This window comes from Struthio camelus, chromosome 1 (genome assembly GCF_040807025.1).
Source record: "Struthio camelus isolate bStrCam1 chromosome 1, bStrCam1.hap1, whole genome shotgun sequence".
Lineage (NCBI taxonomy): Eukaryota > Metazoa > Chordata > Aves > Struthioniformes > Struthionidae > Struthio > Struthio camelus.
In genome coordinates this window covers 199387475-199406188 of record NC_090942.1, presented here as the reverse complement: position 1 = coordinate 199406188, position 18714 = coordinate 199387475, and the positions used below count along the sequence as shown (strand labels likewise).

General features: G+C 38.4%; 1 protein-coding gene across 1 annotated transcript; it reads left to right on the top strand.

Annotated features, from left to right (window-relative positions):
• The first annotated feature begins 76 nt into the window (after positions 1-76).
• Positions 77-17796, top strand: USPL1 (ubiquitin specific peptidase like 1). The gene is made up of 9 exons (XM_068930119.1): positions 77-308; positions 4583-4749; positions 5301-5429; positions 6628-7285; positions 9521-9607; positions 10017-10146; positions 11398-11523; positions 12149-12309; positions 13514-17796. The coding sequence occupies exons 2-9, from the start codon at positions 4651-4653 to the stop codon at positions 15421-15423; spliced, it is 3300 nt and encodes a 1099-aa protein (XP_068786220.1). The 5' UTR covers positions 77-308; positions 4583-4650; the 3' UTR covers positions 15424-17796.
• Positions 17797-18714: the final 918 nt, after the last annotated feature.

Genomic DNA, 18714 nt, shown 5'->3' with positions numbered 1-18714 from the left:
GGAAGCTGCGCGGCGGCGGCGTGCGCCAGGCTCGGCGCTGCCGGCCGTTGGCCTCGCGGCGGCGTTTAACCGCCTCGCTCGCTCGCGCGCGGGCGCGTGGGGCTGCCGGGCAGTAACGGCCGCCGAGTAACGGGCGGCCAGTAACGGGCGCGGCGCGGGGAGGCCGCGCGTGCGGTTCGCGGGGCGCCGCCGAGGCCGCCGGAGCGCGACGCCGAGGGCCGGGAGCCGAGAGCGGCGGCGGCGCGGGGAGACGAGACAAGGCGCGGCGCGGAGCGGAGCTGCGGGGGCCGGCGCGGAGCCGCCAGCAGGTGAGCGGTGGCCTTGGGCGCTCCGCGCCCCCTCCGGGGCCGCGCCGCTGCTGCGGGAAGGAGCAGGGCCTGGGCGCCTGGCGCGCTCGTTTTGCTGGGAGCAGTGTTCAGGCCTTTGCCTCGTTACTCGGGGGTGCCTGTTCCCTAGGTTGCGTTAAAATGACTGTCTTATATTTCTGAATGCCGACTTAGTATTTCTTGTCAACGTCTGTGTTTCTGAGGTCCTGTTCTTTCTAGTCAGTTAGCGTTAGCTAACTTTAATAGCTAACATTTAACAACAGATGTACGTGGTGATGTACTAGCACGTGTTTATATTTCCCTTGCACGGTTTTCTGACGTTCAAATGATTAACTACATGTATTTTTTTCTTCTACAGTCTTTCCCTAGTGAATGGATCACTCTGGATGTGGGGAAAAAAAACTAAGGAGGCTGTTTTGCCATAGGTTTCTTTTGAAGCATTTGAGCACTACTTGGTGTTGAAGGAAGGGCAGCAACCAGAACAGTGTCAGCCAGTTAGCTGGAGCCGTGTCCATGTGCCCTTCACTTCCACTGCCTGAGTCTGTTTCTGAAATCGTGCATGTGTTAGCTGTAGGGATAACAAATACTAGTTTAAGCTATATTTTTTCCATACTAACTTACTTCTTGTAAAAGCGCTAAAAGGCATCATTGGCAAGATGCTTAGTGCCTGTACATTCCAGTACCTGCATCAAAGCATGTAGTGTACTAGGACATTTAAGATAAGCTTGACTATAGAAGAAGCTTTTAGAACAACTTAGTAATCATACTGCAAATTAGTTTATTTCACAACTTCGTGTATTTCAGCTTCGTTTGCCTTAGTCTGGGTTAGGCTCTTTGCAGGAAAGAATCTTGCATTTGCCGCCCACCACAGGAGGATGGAATTGTAGTTCTGCCTAGCATGTATGGCCTGTGACGTAGGTACAGTTACCAAATGACATCAGCAGTGTCTCTTTAATGTCACACTTACTGGAATACATTTTTTTGGCCAAAGCTGTAATTTTTTCATGCTCTGTGATTTGAATATTAATAGTTACAGCTGGAGATTATAAAAAAAAGACTGTTTTGCGTAAGGAATACACACATACCTAGTAACGTGGTCAATGTAAACGTGTGTGACTTTCTTTTCAAACTTTTTTCACCCTTCCTTTTCAATTTCCCTTTGAAGGAGAGAAGGCATAGGATTTGCAAGAAGTTTAGGCTTAGAAGAGATGTTCACTGTAATGTAATCACTGTTCTGTAACCTGCTTACTGGAGTTCCTAACTGACCTTATTTCACAAGATACTGAAACTGTTACTTGTGTCACAAGGTACACCTCACTGTTATCAAAAGCCTGCTTGCCATATAAATTCTCCACCTCTTCCCTGCTTTCTGTCTTCTGTGTCGTTATCTCTGCAGCTCATCAGACCTTTTCATAAACCAGCTTAACTCACTCAAGTCTTAAGTTTTCTGCTGTTTTATGAGTTCAGCTAGCTTATGGAAAGTCTGACAAAGATGTGAACTGTTGGGTTGGTGATGGAATGAGAAAGAGGAGAAGAGAGATGCGAGACCTTCCTATTACATAGCAGTGACCTATTGGATCATCAGTTACCTGAGGAACCTTAACTTTAGCCTAGTAATTATACCTAGTCAGTAGCATATTTTGCATTATACTTTGCAAGTGTCCAGCATAAGGGAAAGTAGAATAAATGTTTTAAAACATAGCACAGTAAGCTTGAAAGCATATTCCTATTTATTTTCTGATATGTAATGCTGATGTTACATGCTGCTGCAATGGGTCGCTTCAGTAGTTTGTAAAGCAGTCTTTTAGTTATCTGTTTTTCTTGGCAATTGTTCTTAGTTCTTATATGTTGTGCAAATACTACAAATAGTTTACTGTAATTTTACACATACTGAAATGTACCGATAGGTCGCCTAGTACCACTCGGTATATCTAGTACTGGCAGGCCTGTTTTATTAACTGGTTCTTTATATGTCTTTGAAATAAAAAGTTGATTAAGAATGTAATAAAGATTCAAAAAAGTATTTATTGTGATAATGTTGAAGCCCACACCATTTACAATACTCCTGTTGGGGGGTTATAGTTGAGGAGGCATTATACATCTCAAAACGCTATTTAAGCTTAAACAGAAGAGCAGAACTATCAGATAGGGAACATGGGCAGAAAAATACCTGCCTTTCTTTTGAGAGGAGTGACAGAGTAAGCACTTGCAGAGCAATAGATATCATTCTTTATAAAATCAAGAAATACTTAAAAAGAAATAACTTGTAGGTTGTTAGTGTTACTAACACATTTAAATACAGGCAGAGAATTTATGTTTTTACAGTGAGAAATAACTTAAATACATAGATCACGTGACTGTATTTACTCTGGAGAGATGAGGTCCAGGCCAAGGAAGTGCCTAAAAGTTCCCTGAACAAGTTAGAAAGATCTTATTAGCTAGAGCATGGAGAACAACGTCATTCTGTATTTTAAAGTGGTCAATATTTGCTAAACTAATGTTATATTAAAAAAAAATCAACATCTGAACTAGATTAAATATGGGATAACAGAGTTGATACGCTGTGATAGTATGGTTGACGCAATGTGAAGAATTGGAGAGCTTGGCTTTCCTTCATAGTCCAGTAGAATTACACACTTCAAGCTAATTCTTTCGTTTTTTACCTTCAGTGAGCCTAGGACCATGTTGTTTCTTGTACATCTTCCAACTATACTCTAAAAGCTAAATATGCTCTCTAAGGAGGCACATACCGGTTGATACTTTTGTTCTTACCTTCCATTATAACCATTAGTTTTAAAGTCCCGATATACTACCTGTTCATCCTGCAGCCTGCTTTTTCTGAAAAGGGCTGCTATACGTGTTAAAAGTATCAGCAGGATATGTCATCAACTTAAGTTGTCTTTGGGGATCGATATGGAATGATGAGTTATTACAGTTTGCTACTGCACTTTTTTATTGATACTCTGCCCATTTTTAACGTCTGTCCAGTTCTGTAGCGTCTCTTTTTGCTTAGTACTGTAAATGAGTTAGGTTGAACGGGTATTTGTGCAGGGCTCCCAAAAATGCCTTGGGAAACTGAGTTCTTGATTCAAAAGGAATTGTCTTCTAATCTGAGTTAGTGCTATAGCGTAGGAGTTGCGGAGCATTGTGCTGTGGGAGAGGTTCTCGTTCAGTGGAAGCGTTGGAAAAGAGACTATTGACTTAAGGAAAGATATTAACTTTGATGACTTTGCTGCTTGATGACTTTGATGACTTTGCAGCTTTATTATATTTCACCTACCTTGACTTCCCCTAAATCTTGAAGGAGTGCATATTTATTCTGGTTAGCTCCATTTGAAGTTAGCGAGTATAGATTTGGGTCCATAATGTTCTAAACTTCTGTGTTCTTCTGACTCATTCAAGATATAGTTAGCTTCAGAGCCAGTGAAGGGATGGAGTTATATGGGCTTAAGAACCTGTCTTCTGATGTGTATGTAGTCTGTACTGGAGACTTTCTACATAGATGTGTGTGCGCGTGTATATGCCTCTGTTACGTAAGTGCGCAACAATGTGTGTGAATCAGAAGGCAGAATTTGGCCCAGAATTTGACAAATCATATGAAATGGAATATGCAGTATCATTAGCAACATATGGAATAGATTTATGTTGCAGTAATACTGTGGAAGAGCTTTAGTTTGCTAAGAAGTCCATAGCATTGTTAAAATGACTAGATGAGAAGTTTCCATGTAGTGACACTAGCAGCAGGACGCCTTTCTGTAGTTAGAAATTGTTCCATTTGCAGGATAAGCTTTTTATAGTTAATGTACAAAATTCACTGTTCTGAAAGCTACAGCGGTTAGATCTTTAGTGTTCTTCACCAACTAAGGTGTAACTGCGGGATCTTACTGTAGCCGTTTTTAAAGAAAACATGTCAGAATCTTTCTGACTGAGGGTTAGATGTAGTAAGTTAAGGTGCACGGGCAAGACATCTCTGTTTCTGCAAAGTATAGTGCGCTTGGAAAATAAATGAGACCTTGTGGAGTGTAAAGAATGCATAGATTTGCAAATTCAAGGTCTGAAGCTGCTAAATCTGGCCAAAAGTGACTGAAAGTTCTGAGTTTGTAGTCTGCACCAGAAAATAAGCGCGTTCAGTCAAGAAAGTATGCATCTCAATTCACTCTTGCAGAAAATACAGATTGCATTACTGTTGGTATATTTTAATTCAAAATTTAATCAATTTTTTTCTTTAATTGTTGTATTCACTTCTTATTTTTCAGGGTTCTTTGAAAATTCCTTAGTGGTCTTGACATTGTTACAAGTGACATAAATTAGCCAGTGGCTCAGAATGATGGATGCCCAGAAGACTACAAATGGTTTGCAAGTGATTGGACAAGGGACTGGTATAGGGATATCGACACTCCACATGGTGGGGTATTTGGGAAAAGTCAGTTGAAACTTGTTTTACATGTGTGCAAAGTTCATATTTTTCTCTGCTTTGAGAGATTTTTAATTGGTCTTAATTTTCCAAAAAAAGTCTCAAAATTATTTTTCCACGGAAATCTATAACAATGGCGAAAGATTGTTCTAAGTACATCTGTGTCTATGATTTTTTTTTACTGGTGCTATTTTTAAAACTGTTAGCTTTCCTGTGAAAACTTGTTTGTCTTTGGAGATCTGAGTTTGTGTTCTCTGGCAATAAATATCCTTTGGTTTAGTGCAAACAAAATGAGATGTTATGTAATTGTGTTGTTACAGATACTTTATTAAATATTTGAATATTTATAGCAAAATATAGATTCATTTAGAACATTCTATTGTATGAATATATATTTTATAGCTATAATCAAAACCTAATCTAATTTACTTTTTTATACTGTATCAGATATATATTTATAAGTTATACTTTCCTTTTCTGCCTTGCTATGTATGTTTTGTTGTTGGGATAATATATAAAATGCGTAAGCTAACGCCGCTTGTTTTTTGGGTTGTTTTTAGAACTGTAGTCCTGTAGAAGTAACTACACATGAGCATTGCCCAGTCTGCAAAGAGAAGGGCCAGAGACAAGCTTTACGGACTTACCGCATTAATTTTCAAGAGTCCATTTTTCTTTGTGAAAATCCTCAGGTATTATTCTAATTAACAGTTTTCTTGGGCTGTGTAGAGGCCTTTGTCTTCAAAAGTTACACCTCTTTAAGTTCAAGAGTTCATTGGTGGTAAGCTGGCTTGGAGTAGGACTCCTTTGAGTTGACCTGCAAGACGGTATCTGGCTGTATTTAGACAAAAACACGGCTAACCTCTATACGCACAGTGTTTATGCATAGATAGCTAACCAAAAGAAAAGTTTGAAAAATAAAAAAGGGGAATTTGGCTTACATAACAAGGGAGAGTAAATCTGTATATGAATCGGATTACAAGCTAAAATTTGGTGATCCACGTAACCCGTATTGTATCAATGCAGACTTTGGTTTCCCATTCTTCTTTCTTTATTTTTTGTTTTTCCTTTCTCTCGTCCTTTCTCAGTAATACAAATAGGTTTGCAATTATAACTGCAGTGTTTTCAAAGTTTTTCCATTTTAACTTCAACCTTAGCTGGATTTCTGGGCTACTTAATAGTTAGTGATGACTTTTGCTTCTTCTCCATTTCCTTTCCTGCGCTCCACCACGTGTGTGGGGGCAGAGTATAGCAATCTCATGGCCTGGTACCTTTAAATTAACAGAGTGCGAATATAGATATGTGAGTGCACATACAGATACATGTCTGTAAGTTGCCCTCACGATCCCTTCTCCTCCCTCCCCCCCAGCCTTTACAATAATCATTGTACGGGTTTCGAGGAGGGGAATAGTGGAGTGGATTGTATTCTCCTGGTTACAGAACGTTCTTATGTATAAGACCCCTCCGACACCTGGTCTGAAGCATCAGGCTAGCCTGAAAGATAGCCTACCAGCTTTGGAGGTCTCAGACAAAAGATTTGTTAATGCCAAATCCATACCCTAAAGGAATGGCTATAGCAGAATGAGAGAAGAGGAGTTTCCTTAGCAAGATGAGGACATCTTTCAGGGATTGGAAGTGGGCAGTCAGGCTTTTACTGGAAAAGCAATGTTGGTTATCACTTTTGATACATTTTTTTCACCATTGCTTGTGAGACAGTGGTTGGATAAAATGTCCTTCTTGTCATATATGTGGAATTTATATATCCATTTCATGAAGTACCACTTAACAGAAGTTCTCCGTTCTACTTTACAGTATAGTTTGTATTTTTTAGCTACTGTTTACCTGAAATTGCTTTGTAGATTTCATTATAACTGTCTTTCTTTCCTTTAGTGTATCTACCCACTTGGATATAAACCATTAAACAGCATAATTATTTCTGCTGATTCAGAAAAACATCAAATTCCATATACTGATAAGAAAAGGAAATTGTGTGATATTAGTGACTCTTCTCCCATTGACTCATATCCAAAACAGGCAAGGACTAATAATGGGATAAATGTTGAGCAGACTATAAATGCAAATCCTGCTGTCAAATACTGTGAGAATGGTTTATATACTCCCAGGCCAAGCCTACCTGATGAATTACAGAATGACCAGCAAAGCACTAGCAGCAAAGCAGAGTCCCTCCTGCAGAAGGTGGATATTGAAGCAACCAGCAGCACCAGCAGTTATCAAGAAAGTGCTTCGAAGACTTCTTCAGCCGGAACACAGCTCTCACCGAATTCTGAACTTTGCTCAAAAGCATCTGACATTTTGCTCAAAGATGATAAAGTTTCCACTAATAACACAGATTTACGTCTTCAGTGGAGGAACACGTATGCTCTTTGTTGGTTAGATTGTATTTTGTCAGCTTTGGTACACTTAGAAACATTAAAGTGTGCTCTAACAGAAGAATACACTGAAGAAAAATGTTTACTCCAGAGACTCCTTACAAAATACGATCAAGCAACTGCACTTCTAAATACCTGTAAAAGTAGTAAGGTAAAAGGTGAGTAAGTTTAGCTACTGTTTCTTTATATTCAACGTGATGTATCTGCTACAAATATGTGGAATTCGGTACAGTGTACTGAAGTCTGCTTCCCTTTTATTTCAAGATCACTAAAGAATGAGTTACAACTCATTTCCATGAATTTCCAGAGCAGTATTCCTTGTCTAGCAGATTCTCAGTAACCACTGAAAATATTTCTCTCAGGGAAAATATGCACACTTCGAAAGCAGAGATCAAATATTAAGTATCTCTTGAAATTTTTTGTTACATACCAGGTAGGTAAGTTGTGAATTGATCATGTAGTTGAACCTGACTTTGTTTCCTTCCTGTGTGTTAGTTAATGTATTACAGGGCTGTTCTCATTTTAATCTTAAATCTTAGCATCTTTCCTGATGTGGTTTATATCCCTGTATAAATGCACAGTTCCCCTGTCACACCAGAAATAGAAAAGCTGGGAAAATACATTCTTTTCCTGGCTCCAGCTGTGCTGATTGAAGAAATGCTTCCCCTGAGATCCCCAAGCTGCGCTGCGGATGGTAGTGCTTCCTAACCTGTTTCAGTCAAAATCAGTCAGATCTGTTAACTTGGTTGCTACTGTCTGGAATGGGTTAGGAACATTCCACATGAGAGGCTTGGCAGACTGGAGGGCAGTCGTCTCCAAGCACTGGGGCAGTGATGAGCAGCTGGAGGCAACCTTTCAGCCTGTACAGCCGGAGTTAGAAGATGTGTCACTATAAGCTGTTAGTATGGGCTTTGATCTTTTTGTGTAGTCTGGGTTCGGTTTAAGACTCTTAAACTACTAAGATGTATTTTTCCCTAGCTCTTTTGAAGTGACCCACTGGAGTCATAAGTCTGAACTTGTAAAAGATGTTCCTTTAGAGAATTAATGCAGATCGCTTGACTAGCCAGTACCTTTCATGAAGCCTTTTTTCAGTGGACCTCCTAGGAAAAGTGAGCGTGGGAGTATATAGGCTATGGTACCATAACATTATTAGGTAACTTAATATCATATCTTCCCTAGAAAAAACAGTGGGTGCATGAAAAATGGTTTAATAGATTTTGTGACAGAGAAACCATAATATTTTTAAAGAGGGGAAAAAAATCTAAAGAGGTTCTGAAAAACCTCGTATGCGGTAGTTCTAGCCAGAAATTTGGGCTCCTTATTTTTAAGTTTTCAAATATTGCCTGGAAGGCCTCTACCATCACAGTACCTGTTAATCTTACATGGTATTTTCCCCTCTGCTGTGCTACTGCTGTTTGCAAAGAAGTACTGGTATAGAAGAGCCCTTAGTGGGGATGTTAGCTTGCTTTCCTTAGGAAGGGTGTTGTAATGCAGCATTGCTTGAAATGACTTAAACCTTTCCATTTCCAAGTATCGCTGCAAAACAAATCAGTTTATGTAGGCAACAGTGGAAAAGGAAATGGGATGAACAATGTTGTTACGGAGAATAGGTGTAGTGTTTATTTTGCCCTGCTATCTGATTTTTCAATATCTTTCACTTTTGCTTGTTTTTAAAAACAATCAGAAGCAATAGAGCTACAGAAGCTTTTTTTTTTAATTTTTTTCCTATAAGCATAAATATTATAAGTAAGAAATAGTTTTCACAGCTATGCTAAATTCTTCCTTTAATTTGTGGAGGTTATGATCATGACTATGTAGTAGAAATTATGTTCTTTCTCGAGCTTGAAGAATCTGTGTATAAGCGATGTAACTGTTGTAAAATTAAGATACGGAGTTATATAATGTAAGCTATTTAACAGAATTATTTTTGATATTTTTAAATGCTGACTTAAGAATTTAATATTTAATCTGGGACAACACATTAAAATGTTTTATTACTAATTGTGAGATATCATTACAAAGCGTTTAAGCAAGTTTTTGCCTGTTTGATCTTAAAATTTGGGTTTTTAAATCTACTCTTAAACTCCGAATCTCCGGGGTTTATAATATCTGGTTACCTTATCCTTAAATATCTTTATTATCCAGTTAATAGTACACAGTCTTAACCATAATTTAAGCCAGGTTCAGTAATTTCTGGTTATTAGAGTACAGTAAAATGTGTATAATTTCTGTAAATCAGTTAATACTAAGCATTGGCTATTTTGCCAACAGTTATAGGGAAGTGACTGTTAATATGAAAGGCATCTGTTTGCAGACAATGAATGCATTTTAGGTGAACGTGGAGCGAGGGAGTGTTACACATAAATGAAAAAGCATGTGGTTTTTTTCTGTAGATGTTCTTCCAAAAGCAGAATCATATCTCAATGAAATCAGAAACGGAATTTTTGCACATCTTCAGCCTCTGCTTAGGTGTAAATTGGGTGAGTAATTATTGCAGAATCTTAGTATTTATTTTCAGGAAACTACATGTGAAGCCTTGCAGATTGTCAGCATATAAAAATATGTATGGATATGTGCATACAAGACAGCTTGCAAATACATTTTACACATCATTTACCATGTGGTCAGTTTTTTTGTCCCTTAACTATTTTTGAAGTTTAGAGAGTGTATTCTTGTCTTGGTAACTACGCAATCGTCATGAAATGGTCAGTGATAGCAACCTAATAACACAGATCTGTCCCTTTGCTCTGGGATGAGAAATACAACCTTGAAAGGATACCTAGAATGAGAATCAGTAGCAATAAACTTATCCTCTTGCCTTTCAAAGTACTAAAGGCTGATTTCAAATATTCAGTGACTGTTTTTCCCCTCCCTCCCCCTTCTTTGAAGGTGAGAAGGAAAGTCCGGTGTTTGCACTCCCTCTACTTTTACGACAGGATCACCAAGCTGAGAAACTATTCCTGCATTCATTTTCTTGGAAGTTTGAGTGTTTATGTTGTGGCTACAAATACCAGAACCGGTGAGATTTTCTTTAAGTAGCTTTTGTCTGAAAGCTGATACCTTACCTTTTTAAGTCTGCACTTAGATGTTTTTTCTTCAGATCTCTAGGTTTTGTACAGTTTAAGCTTGTTGGTGATGTTTTATGTGATCCACTTTTTAGGCTGGCATTTGCAAATGGTTTATTGCTGTGTAATGTCTTAGGAAATCATGTAATAATGCAATTCAAAAAGAAATAATAGGCAACTGTGAAGCCTTAACAGTGCTCATGCTGATTTTTTTGTTGAGAGTATGCAGATTGCTGTTGTTTCATAGAATATATGCCCAGCACACTTTTGCTATTGAAGAATACCTGCAATATTGATTTGGATTGTAAAGAATCAGAAATATAAATGTATGAGGTTTGCTTGCAGAATTGATTTATTTTACAATGGTATTACAGGGATGTTGTTTCTTGATAACTGATCAAATTCTGCATAGCTCTAAGTGCAAGCTACTTATTTAAGCTCCTTTTAGAGTCAGCAGAAAAAGAGAGGCAACTTCAGAAGGCAGCTCATTTTACTTTAAAAATCCCTGTTTCTCTCCACTGTCTTATATTTACACAATAAACTTCTAGACCCGCGAATGAGATGCAATGAATTCTATCCTTTGTACATGCAGCTAATGTGTAGTCCTGCTTAATAGGATGTGTTCAAGAGCCTCTTGTTATGTACTATGTTTTTCAGTAAGTTGAAAAATCTAGGTTAGGTTGAATATAATATAAGAGCCTTCTGTGGCAGAAGAATGAATGAACTACATTGTTTCACTTTAATATTCCATATCTTGTATTTTCATGTGTGTAAGCTCTGCTCTCAATGTAGTGTTTTTTGAAAACAAGGCCTTGTATTCTGCATTCTGATGTAATTTTTTACTGCTTCTTCACTCTGTCTTGAGATTCTATATTAGCTAGTAAATTACCCTGGTCTTGGTAGAAGCTCTATCCTATTTTGGAAAGGAAAGAGAGAGATGATGTTCAGGCAGAAAGAGCAGATAATGTGGAATTAAAGGCCATAATGCTGCTGAGAACAAGTGATGACTGATACTATTTGGCAGAAGTGTATTCAGTGCTGACTTGCATCTGATGCAGTCACACTGGAGTTCGTGCAAATGCCATGACTATGAATAGAATTTGGCTTAGTCATAACATTTTTGTAACTTTTTCCCCCGATGTGAAATAAGTATTTTTATTGTTTTCTGGTCAGCAACTGAATTTACTCTTTTTTTGTGTGTCCAGATGTAGGAAAACATTAACAACATTCACAAATATAATCCCTGAATGGCATCCGCTTAATGCTGTTCATATTGGTCCGTGTAATAACTGTAATGATACATCTCAAAGAAGACAGATGATTTTGGAAAAGTAAGTTGGAATATGTGAACCTGGAAATAAAATAGATAAAATACTGAGGCTTCCTGTAGTGAACATAGTTGCACTTGCAGAAACACACTATTGTGTGTTTAAAGAAATGCTAAACTTTTAACTCTGATACTCAGTTTTTTAGATTTAAATGCCGAAACTTGTAAATAATGTTTAATTAACCTGAAACATAGAAAGTACAGTGTTTAACATGCTGAATAGCACATTTGTTTGAGCCAGGTAGTAAAAACACTACTGATATCCCATAACAGCCTTTCCACAACCTCTGGTGTTGGTGGATAAATCTGCTCGCTGATCATGTTTATTGATTTGACTTGGGAATACTGTCCTTTCTAGTTTGGTTATAACACAGTTGTGTCCTGTTTTTTTCACCTCTTCCCTGCCCTCTCCAATCCCCTGTGTGTTGTTTTTTCCTCACGAATACCCCAACTGGACATTCCATTTGGTTTTACACTTCTCCTGTAAGCACTACTCAAAAGTTTTGCGTGGAGATAAAACAGTAACGGCAGGACGGCCTACTCTTTGACATACGTGCCTTGCTTGTGATTCTTCATTAGGAACTTATGCTGATATGTTGTTGTAATAAACTGTTTTGTTTCTTTATTAGAGTGCCTGCAATATTAATGTTCCATTTTGTCGAAGGCTTGCCACATAATGACCTGAAGAATTACTCATTTCAGTTTGAAGGACATTCCTACCAAATAACATCTGTTGTTCAGTATCAATCAGTCAAGAAACACTTCATAACCTGGTGTTTGAATCCTGATGGTAAGAACCATAAATTCTATTATAACAGTGCACGAGCCTACATCAAATACTATTTTATGGGTTACTGAAATAGTCCCAACTGTCCATAGATAGATAATAACAAGGGTTTTTTTTTCTGTTTTCTAAACTTCATATTAAAATCTTGTGAATAATTGTAGGAACTTTGTTATTCTGGGTGAAAATTTGATTTTAGTTTAACTGATTTGTTTGGCAGTGTTCTGTCCTGTGCTGTGCTCACTGGGAAAAGTTATTTGGTAGAGTCATTTCCTTTCATAAGTTTGTAAAAATGGAAATAAGTACAAGCTGAGCGTAGCTATTGGACGAACTGTGTTGGTTATTTTGAAGCCAAATATTCAACCATTCTTGGACAGGAGTGTGGGAACTAGGAGCACTGATGCTTAGTTTCTCCTTGTTTCTGAATTTTGCTTCACCTGATGGTTGGGAGGCACAATTAAATATTAGAAACATGACTAATGGTGTGAAGGTTCTGTTGGTTCAGCAGCACAGCTTCATCCAAGTGGAACTCCAGAATGAGAGAAGAGGAAAAGTTGACATGCTGATTCTCATGCTTCCATAGAGGGAATAAATGCAGTCCTACCAAATGTTCTAGCAAAATGAAAGTTGCCTAAATTGTACAGCCAGAGTTTAGGAAGAACTAAGAAGAGAAAGCAGCTGGGAAGCAGCTATTCAGGAACATTTGATCTGTGGTATATATATGCTGTATATCTGTTTTGTAGGCTCTTCAAGTTGTAAAATAGTTTACAAATCATGAAAAAAATATTTGCAGATTATTGAGCAGATTACTCAGGGAGCAGTTTCCCTTAAACTCTTGTGCATGTCAGTCAGGCAATGAAAGGTTCCACTGAGAAACATTCTTAAGAGGTGATTCTTCCCTCAGACCTGTGCAGGTATTTTCAGACAAGATATCAGCATCATTAGCTCAGACAAAAAGCATTAGCTTTTTTTTTCTGGTTGACTTGCTCACATCTGTAGTAATACTGCAGCAAAGTCTGCTTGTGTGTGACGTTTTTAGTGTGGAAGCTTCCTAGTTTTCTTCTGATGCAATAAAGAACGGAGGGGGAAAAACTTTATTTTCTGCATGTCAAGGGAATGGGTTAATAAAAATTTGACAAGTGCCAGAGAATAGTGATTTCAGTTTTTAAAGGTCTCTGAGTCTCTACGTTGGTTGCTGTTTATTTTTCAGGAACTTGGCTTGAATGTGATGATTTAAAGGGTCCGTACTGCAAGAGACACAAAAGATTTGAAGTTCCTCCTTCAGGGATTTTTATTGTCGTCTGGGAAAAGAAAACATCCCATGTACCAGAAGAACTGAATTCACAGTTCCAGAGTAAAAATATTGAAGATTTTCCTCTTAATAATGTACGATCAAATTCCACAGTGTTGCATTGTGGTTTTGAAAATGCTGTAGACAAAATATTTGCAGAACATCACAGAGAGGATTCTGTGAGAATTCCAGATAAGACACAACAGCAGGTAGCTGAAGATGAAAGTAGTGCTCATGATGGTTTAGAAAATCTGGCACAGGATGATGTTATAACTCTGACGCTTGTAGAAATTCAAGTTGGCTCAGAAGCTGAATCACTGGAGAAAGGACAGATGGTGGGAAATAACCTTGTTGAGATGGACACCCTGCAGCAGCAGGAATCAGTTTGTTCACCTAACACTCCACATACAGGAGAGGTTGCTGGAACTAGTCTAGCTGTGAATAATAAATGCACGTTATCTGAAGATCGCAGCATTTGCTTACCTCTAGAAGAGTTAAACCCAACAAATATTACTTCTCCTGTGCCTAAAAAACAAGACCCTTACCCATCTTACTCACCACTCGCTCAAATGACAGATGACAAAGTGAATTTATTTAACACAGAAAATGGTACTGGCTTAAATTCAGAACTACAGCTAAACAAGAATTTGTCACCAGCAGAACATATTACACAAAGATCACCTGACTTGAAAGATGCAAGCAAAACCGTAGTTGATTCTCAGATTGCAAATTCTTCTGCTGCCAATAATCCTTTTCAGCCTTCACACAAAGACCAAAAAAGAGGATTTGTAGGAAGCTGGGTAAAGAAATTATTAAGCAAAAACACTTCTTTTATGCCTTCAAGTGCCTCAGGTCTTAAAAATGAAAGAAATTACCAAATTCCAGCAGTGCAAAAAATAGGTAACGTGCGGTTGCCAATTAAGGGAGCAAGTAACTTTGATGGATTTCAAGGCAGAGGTACCAGCAAAATGACTGAGACCCCTAAATCAGCAGTTCCCCAAGGTAAAAATATTCATCCTTTGTCAAATTTCAGAGGATTTTCTCAAGACTTTCATCTTCCTACAACAAATCGTATTGCTAACGAAGGTCCAACCTGGAAAAAGTCAAGAAGTGTATTGGGTACCTCAGGTAAAGTAGTCCAGCTTAATTCACCCAGCTGTAATTCTGGGAAGGTAAAAGAGTCAGATACTGATAAAACAAAAAAACTTCGCCAGAAACTTCTAAAAAAACTTAATGCTAAAAAGAAGAAGTTAGCTTCACTGGATAGGCTAGCCGTGGAACAAATGAAACATGAAAGACCTGTGAACGGAGATGGAAGCCCCCCGTCACATTTTGAATCTCATAATGATAGTGAATTGCTACAGACTTTTTTAAGGGAACTGCAGTATCAGATTGATGTTGCAGATAATGAATCTGAAATTGATGCAAGTTCTATATCAATGTGCACTGGCCATGATGCTAATAATGAAATATTAGCAGAATTACTGTCCCCTACGTCAACTGTCGCTTCCTTAGAGGTTCCAAAAGGTGAAGATGAATGCATGTATTTAGAAATGGGGGACAGCAATGCTGCACGAGCTGTGCCTGCTGAGATGACCAGCGTGTCACTTGCAACAGTGCCACGTGAAGACCACAATTACTACAGTCCTGTAAAGGAGAGTAATTCTGAAGTTCATACAATGAACAAGTCCAGTGTGAAAAAACTTGCTTTTGAAAGCGCTACAAGCGAAGATATCCTTGAAGACCTATTTTCCATTTCAGCACCAAGCTCAGTAGCAGGTGATATAGATTTACCTCATTTTGATGAAACTCTGTTTGAAACTTGGTGAATATTCAGTTTCTTATTTTTAGTATTTTTCAATATTATGTATATTTTGAAACAAAGCACTATTAAATTATATTTTCTAACTAGTTTACTTGCACACTGGCTAAACTTGAACAATTTACATTTAAAGCTATTTTTTTCTTAAAATTGCATTGTAGCAGGCAAATAAGGTTTTAATGCATTTTGTCTGTGAACCAGTTATTTTAGCTGTAGAATGTGAGGATAGTTTTAATTAAAAGCTTCTGTAAGTCTTAATTTTTTGCTGCTTTTAATGTGGAAAACTCATCTATATTTTATTGAGTTTGAAAAATAACCACTCCTGTATCCTTGCTAGTGTAAGTGGTACTATTTAAGAAGTACTCATTGATATTTTTCAGGATCTTCAAATTCCTGAAGTCTTATTGTCCAACGTAAAAAAAGGAAAATACTGTCTGTAATCAGGGATGTTTGCATCCGTTGATACAAAGATAATTTGCAACACTAACAAATCAAGGATAGTTTTCTGCTAGGCATTTTACTCTCTTCAGGAATACAGTGTAGAAGCTCTTCCTGGTTTGTGTGCTCCTTGGTTCCAAGGAAGAAGGGATATAAAGTGGAAATTTTTCTATTGAAAGTTATGACACATGCTGAGGTTTTAATTCCAGGTTAACTGAAAATACAATTTTGCAGAATATACTTCTGAGCCAGCTAATCTGTTAAGTCAAATAAATAGGATTTGACCCAGAGTTTGCAGCATTAAGAGAGAGTTCGTACCAAATGTAACTTTCGTGTATTCATTGCTGCAAATTCACTACTAAAAGAAAAGTTTCCATCATTAAAGTTAACTGTACATTAGCACCCATGACTGTTGCCACTAGGAGTTTTTCATGGATAAAGCTATGTAATCCTGTCTGTATATAAAGAGAATGATAGGGATGAACAAGGCCAGTAGGAAGAAAGTAATGGAGAAATATGTCAAGAAAGCAGCGTGTAAGGAGAAGGGAGGAAAATGTACATGCGTTTCTGGATTTGTGTATAGCTTTCGTTTTGTTTGATAGTGAGTCTTACATGAATTCATATACACAGAGCTGAGAATATTAGGTGCTATATTAGATCATCTAAACATTTTTCTTGTACATGGAAACAGTAAGGATTTTATCAGCAAGTCTGTTTCAGCCATTTTTAGAGGTATTCTGCATTTTTTATCCTAAATTCAAAATGTAAAACCTTCTGTCATACTCTTAAACAGGTGCAGTGGAACATAGTTGTTATTTCAGGTCATGGCTACAGAGATAGATGGTCTTGGATAACTTGCACAGATTCAAAAAGTGTTTGAAAAACTGTTAGTGACACTGAACTTACCTTGCTAAACTTGCAATTGTGGGCATGTCTTGCACTTCAGAGAATGAATGGTTTCATTTTTGATACATAACTTTTTAAAGAACTTGAGCTCCTCTTTTGTTTTAAATGTCTTAATTGATGTGTTACAATAAAAAAACAAATCAGTGGGTTTTGAATGTAAAGTCCTGGTGTACTGCTGGAGAAACGTTTGTCTGAATTCCCCTTATTAAAAAAGAAAAATGATGACCAAAGCTAGAGTTTAACTTATCAGTGACTAACATAGGTGCCTCTGCAAGACCTGAGGGGGGCAATAAGATTTTCCTGCAGAGCTTCCCAAAACAGTCGTTTCTGTATGTGTAAATCCCTTCAAAGCCACGTACTGCTAGCTCCTGCTTGTTGCGGAGGTTTCCCCTAAGCTGAGGGGAGACGCTTCCTGAGCAGATGCCGTCTGGCATGAGCTGGGTAGCAGTTACTTGGAGCTGAGAAGTGGGAACTCCCTCGCTGCTGGCTCAGGGCATGGCCCAAACCCTAGAGGGAATGAAGCAGCAAGCATGGAGCTAGTGAGATGCAGCATGTGTCGGTCTACGTGGGGAAGATGCTACTTTACTGGGATATTGGAGGGGGAGGCTGTTGCAAATGAGGGGGTCCTGGTGTAAGCTGTGTGATAAGGTTAAAAGCCGAGAAAGGTGTAGGGGCACAGCTGCTGTGCATGTGCCTAGACAGAACCAGGAATCGCCATGGTCAAAATGGCCAGCACCCCCGCGAACTCGTGTTAGGAGTCCTTGGGCTGCAGCTGTGTGGGGTATGGTATGGGTGCCCGTATGTATAAAATCTCCAAGTGCAATTAAATAGCATTTGAGATTAAAGGGAATATGAAATTACATATGTTACTGGGGCAAGCTTGTTGATGCTTTGTTCTGAAATAATTGTTAATTAAAGATGATGGTGTGCGAATGTATCTGTTTGCTAATTGGTTGAGCGTAATTGTTTTACTCCCACTGATTCTTTGCAAGTGAGAATTCAGCTGAGATTGAATAAAAACTCCACTGAAGAAACAGCTTGGAATTTGGTGGTTACTGCACTTTTTGTTTGAGACTATTTCAAAATGCACACTAGATGATCAGCCTTTTATTTGTGGTAAAGAGAATATAACGTATTAGTTTTCTGTCAATTAGAAATATGTTAGGTGGGCACAAAGCAAATATGATTAGCGAGCAGTTACTATCGTCACTTCATTTTATAGGTTTATCAATGCTTTAGGGCAAATTTTAAAAGGTCCTATGGCTTTGTGCACTTGGGATTATATTTTACATGTTTTTTTCACCGCTTGCATCACAAAATCTATTTTGTCTTATAATTTGGGAAGGGCACAATTGTGGCACTTACAGGTTTACAGCTTTTAAGGTCCAAATCAGCTTTGTGTGGAAGGAGTGCTCTGGTTGCAATCTTACTACTTTATGATGTATTAAAATACTTTTTATTAAAGAGTATAGTAAAAAGAGGGAGCCTCCTCATCGCATGCTGTCTGCAGGAAACCAGCCCATCTGACAGGGAGTTCTCTAAATGGATTTTTTTGCAGATCCCTCCCCCCCCCCCCCCAAAAGACTGCTCTAGAAATTCATTGTGCTGCTGGTTAGAACCTAATTTCCACCTTGTTATTTCTCATGGTTGGTTATTGCCATTTATTCTTCTTCTGGCTTTGGTTTTTGACTTTATTATTCCCTTCCTGACGTGTATTAATATAGAGCAATTGTGTCCTCTCTGTCTTCCTTTTGTAAAGCTAAATAGCTGCTGTTCTCTTAATGAGCCACTTTGTGCTCTGAAGAGCAAAGCAGGTAACCTCCTGAGCAGATTGTTCTGTACCCTGCTCCGCAAGCATGCGCTGGGCTTCAGCTGGGCTTCAGAGTCGGCTAGGGTTCAGCCTCGCAGTGGAGGAGCTCACAGTCTACGTGTAGACCTACAGGTGGCAGCGTGC